Below are 5,017 nucleotides of genomic sequence, written 5' to 3' on the forward strand. Positions count from 1 at the left end.
AGTAAGAGTTGATTTCAGCATTATCGTGATGAACAAAAATTAGCTTATCACATAAACGATTGATGTGTGTTCGGTCTACATTCACCGTACTATTGTAGAACAGTGTTAAACGAAGATAGGGAAGTAGGAGAGAGGTGATGTCGAGGAAAGCTAGTTCATCCATTTTAGATGGATTCAGGCAAAGGTGGTTGAGAGTTTAGTGTGTTAGGGTTTTTAGAGTAGAGAGGAGTTCCTCTACAATGTTAATATCTTCCTATGTTTATAGGTAAGTGAGGGTTTTTACCTAATTATGCCATTGTGCTGGATGACCCAATAGAGGTTTCAACTGTGTTCAAACTGATCTAGGATATAACACAAGTATTTTAAGCAAATAATATTATTATCTGTTGACATTTGTTTAGGCCCCGTTCAAAAATTGCCTTCAACAGTTATTATCCTAATTAAGAAAAAGAAAACCCTTATTTTTGACAATCTTGGCAAACAGGGATATGATAGTTTTCTTAGAAGTGGGGGGTTTTGGAGATGTTTCCCATGTGACCTACCTCTCGAACAGCTGCCCTCTCCTCTCAAAGGCATTGCCACTCGAGAGCGGGTACGGCTTATGTAGCATCTTGCCCTTGTTACTATCTTTTTTCCAGAGGGTGAAGGCAAACAAGTCACCGTAAAAGATAGGGATGGGAATGTTGCTAGTTCAGGAATTTGACCATGGTTGAAGGATGCCAATTGTGGGAAGTTCTTCAAAATGTGGTGACACTTTGGTGTCCTTTTGCGATTTGGTCGATGTTGAGTCTGCACAATCACAATTTTTATAAGGGTTGCTTGCCTTTTATGATAGGTGAAAAATATCCTAGTGTTGCTATCTTTAGCAACAACATTGTCGTGGATCATTGTAATAGTCTCACCATTGCTTTCTTTTTGCTGGCAGATTTCTAACTTGATTAAGAGAAATCTTTGAAGTATCGTTTATCGGAAAATGATAAAACCCTCAACATATCTGAAATTATTTTTATGAAGTATTTATGCTTGATTTTAACTCTAGAATTTTGTCTATTATCATGGGGCACCTTTTACAAAGAGTGTAAGGTGGTTCACATGATAGTAAAGATCCGCGTTGGCTAACATTACCTTTTGAATTAGCCCTTATAAGAGATAGAATTATCTTTTAAATTAGCCCTTATATTATTAAATAGATTAATTTGATCTTAAACTATTAAAAAACAAATAAAGGTAAATTGTAGTAAAATTAACATTTACAATTAAAAAATGACATGAAAATCATCTTTTTCATTTGCATTTAACTCAAAACAAAAGATTTCATTTGTAAAACTATAAAAAGCTTTTAAAATGTTAACTTTTCTAATCGTAAATGTTATTTTTTAAAACAATAAATGCTAACCCTATTGAAATTTAAACTTATTTGATTCTTTTTAATAGTATAGGGACTAAATTGATCTATTTAATAAAAAATAGACTAATTTAATCTGATCACAATAATAAAGGGACCTTTTAAGTATATTCCCCTTTTTTTTCTATTTTCGGAAAATTTAATGCTACAAAAAAGAAATTCAAAAATCGAAAAAATTATAAAAAAGAAAAACAAAGACAAACGAGCTAGATCAGTAACAATAGAGAAATTAATGAAAAAAAATGATCCTAAAACTAAAACAGTAAAAATTTCTTCACTACAGCCACACAGTTTGTATGAAAACTCCGTGAGAAAACCGACAATTCAACATAATTCCAAGCATCCCATGTGGGATTCTTCCATTTTTTTTTCCCCACATTAGCTACCTCTCTGTCGTCGTTGTTCTGGTTCTTAGGATCTTTTTTAGTGTAAGAGCCAATTTCCAGTTGAAAAATCAAAACCCAGGTTTCAAATTCCTCTTGGGATTTCTTTTTTGTATTTCGAAACTATGTGGGAATCCGAGACTGAGTCTGTTAGAGGGAAAGAATTCGGGAATGGATTCTTTAGCTCCACCAAACATGGCTTCAACACTGATGGATTTCAGCTTAAGGGCCAGTCCTGGTATATATTGAAAGTATCTTGTTTGTTTCCTGAGAATAAAAAAGAGAAAAAGTTAGAGAAAAGTTAGCTTTTCTGAAATATTTTGATTTTTTTTATGCAGGTACGTTGCCACTGATATTCCAAATGACCTTCTAATTCAAGTCGGAGATATTAATTTCCACTTGCATAAGGTAGCTTATTGCGCTGTTTACAATATGTTCGATCAAATTACTCCTAAAAGCTTCTTCTTTTTTTTCTATTGGTTTAGAATCATGTAACTCACTGTATTTCATTATTTTCTCAAACATGGTGGGAAAGTAGTATCCTCTGCTTTCTCGAAGTGGGAAAATGAATAGGCTTATCTACGATTCAAAAGACCCAGACCTCAAAAGAATTGTTTTCGAAGATCTTCCAGGAGGGTCCGAGGCTTTTGAGCTAGCAGCCAAATTCTGCTATGGACTTGCAGTGGATTTAACAGCAGGGAATGTATCTGGTCTCAGATGTGCTGCCGAGTATCTTGAAATGACTGAGGATTTGGAAGAAGGCAATCTCGTATTCAAAACCGAAGCGTTTCTTAGCTATGTAGTGTTATCTTCATGGAGAGACTCCATTGTTGTGCTGAAAAGCTGCGAGAAGCTCTCACCATGGGCTGAGAACCTTCAAATCGCAAGAAGGTGCAGCGAGTCGATAGCTTGGAAGGCTTGTGCCAATCCGAAAGGCATCAAGTGGGCATACACTGGGAAACCAAGTAATGTTTCAAGCCCCAAATGGAATGATTTGAAGGATTCAAGCCCCAGTAGGAACCAGCATGTTCCTCCTGATTGGTGGTTCGAAGATGTTTCGATCCTCAGGATCGATCATTTCGTGCGAGTGATTACTGCAATCAAAGTGAAAGGGATGAGATTTGAGTTGATTGGGGCAGCAATTATGCACTATGCTGCCAAATGGCTTCCATGTTTGATTCAAGATGGTGAGCTCCAAGCAGATGAAATGAGCATAAGCAGCCATAGTAATAGCTGGAAAGGTGGATTCCATATGATCATTCCCGGAACTAAAGATGACAATCTCTCGATTCAAGCCAAGGATCAACGGACCATTGTTGAAAGCCTCATCAGTATCGTACCACCGCAAAAAGACAGTGTGTCGTGCGGCTTCCTTCTCCGGCTTTTGCGGGCGGCAAACATGTTGAAAGTGGCACCGGCTTTGGTGACCGAGTTGGAAAAGCGAGTCGGGATGCAATTAGAACAGGCAACATTGGCTGATCTTCTCATTCCTAATTACAACAAAAGTGAGACATCGTACGATGTGGACCTCGTCCAGAGGCTGTTGGAGCATTTCCTTGTCCAGGAACAGACGGACAGTTCGAGTCCGAGTCGACGGTCTTTTTCGGACAAACAGATGTACGAAGGAACACATAGGGGAAATAATCTGAACCCAAAAAGCCGAGTGGCAAGGCTAGTTGATAGTTATCTCACAGAGGTTTCTAGAGATAGAAACCTGTTGATGACAAAATTTCAGGTACTGGCTGAAGCTTTGCCCGAGTCTGCAAGGACCTGTGATGATGGGCTTTATCGAGCAATTGATTCCTATCTTAAGGTAATCTATTTGACATATAGATGTGAGAATATAATCTCAAGAAAAATCTTTTAAAAAAAAAGTCTAACTATACGCTTATCAAATAGATACTCATATCATATACTCACACTAGAGTTAGTAAAAAAATCGACCCATCCCACCTTGATGCCATCCTATTTCTAGGTGCGTTAATGTGCAATACCAATTAACATGCAGGCCCATCCGACACTTTCGGAGCACGAAAGGAAGCGACTCTGCTGTGTAATGGACTGCCAAAAGCTCTCCGTTGATGCCTGCATCCACGCAGCTCAAAATGAAAGGCTCCCGCTGCGGGTGGTGGTTCAGGTACTCTTCTCGGAGCAAGTGAAAATCAGCAACACGTTGGCCAACGCCATCACGCTCAAAGACCCTGCAGAAACTCGGTACCAGCCATTGATAACCAACCGCAAGACCTTGCTTGAAGGAACGCCGCAATCGTTCCAAGAAGGTTGGGTCACAGCAAAGAAAGACATCAACACGCTCAAGTTTGAGCTGGATGGCGTGAAGTCAAAGCACGTCGAGCTCCAAAAGGAGATGGAGAACTTGCAACGACAATTCGAAAAGATGTCAAAGCCGAAACCGACGTCTGCGTGGAGCAGTGGGTGGAAGAAACTTGGTAAACTTACTAAGATGACAACCGTGGAAAACCATGACATTGGACCTCAGATCTCAACTACAATTGAACATGTTAGAAAACCGCCTAGAAGATGGAGAAATTCAATTTCATGAAATAAAATTTTGAAAATTAAGATGAAAATAAATAAATCAACGGTTGCCATGGAAATAATGAAACGGTGCCTTCACTATTTTTTCTATTCTAAAACGCAATATTGTAAGAGTTGAATCCATGAAAAAATTGATTTTTATTTTAATAAATTGAATTGATAATCATATTTGTTAATTTTCTATTTTAAAAGGTGAACTTGTCATCCAGATTTATTTATTGCCGCCGTTGTTTGATTTGCCAATTTTCTTTTGGGAAGAGTGATAATTTTGCATGTTTTCACCCAAACCTCAAACCATCGTTAATTTGTTCATTATTATTTGTAGAGTGTAATTTTTGTTTATCTTAGATTATATTTTAGTCACTTATGTTTAAAATTTTATATTTTAGCCACTTACATTATCATGTTGTCACTGAGTCGTTAATTAACGTTAATGGTAAACTAACGTGACACATTAAATTATCATTTCAAACAAAAATTTTAGGTTAAATTATACAATTGGTCCCCATAATTTTTTTTTGTTTTGAGCAATTTGATTTTTTTCTTTTATGTTCTTTTAACTTTCTTTTTTTTTCTCTTTATTTTTCGTTCTTTTTTGTTTCTCCGTCTGTTTTCCTATCTTCTCCACTTCTTTTAACATATCAGAAAGTCGAATTGGCAGAGAAGAAAAAAG

At 37.1% G+C, this 5,017-nt stretch overlaps 1 protein-coding gene across 1 annotated transcript; it reads left to right on the plus strand.

Annotated features, from left to right (window-relative positions):
• Positions 1 to 1,579: 1,579 nt before the first annotated feature.
• LOC107918420 (root phototropism protein 3) lies at positions 1,580 to 4,510 on the plus strand. Its single transcript, XM_016847981.2, has 4 exons — positions 1,580 to 2,026; positions 2,127 to 2,196; positions 2,327 to 3,601; positions 3,797 to 4,510. The coding sequence occupies exons 1-4, from the start codon at positions 1,914 to 1,916 to the stop codon at positions 4,346 to 4,348; spliced, it is 2,010 nt and encodes a 669-aa protein (XP_016703470.1). The 5' UTR covers positions 1,580 to 1,913; the 3' UTR covers positions 4,349 to 4,510.
• Positions 4,511 to 5,017: the final 507 nt, after the last annotated feature.

Source organism: Gossypium hirsutum, chromosome D13 (assembly GCF_007990345.1).
Source record: "Gossypium hirsutum isolate 1008001.06 chromosome D13, Gossypium_hirsutum_v2.1, whole genome shotgun sequence".
Classification (NCBI taxonomy): domain Eukaryota; kingdom Viridiplantae; phylum Streptophyta; class Magnoliopsida; order Malvales; family Malvaceae; genus Gossypium; species Gossypium hirsutum.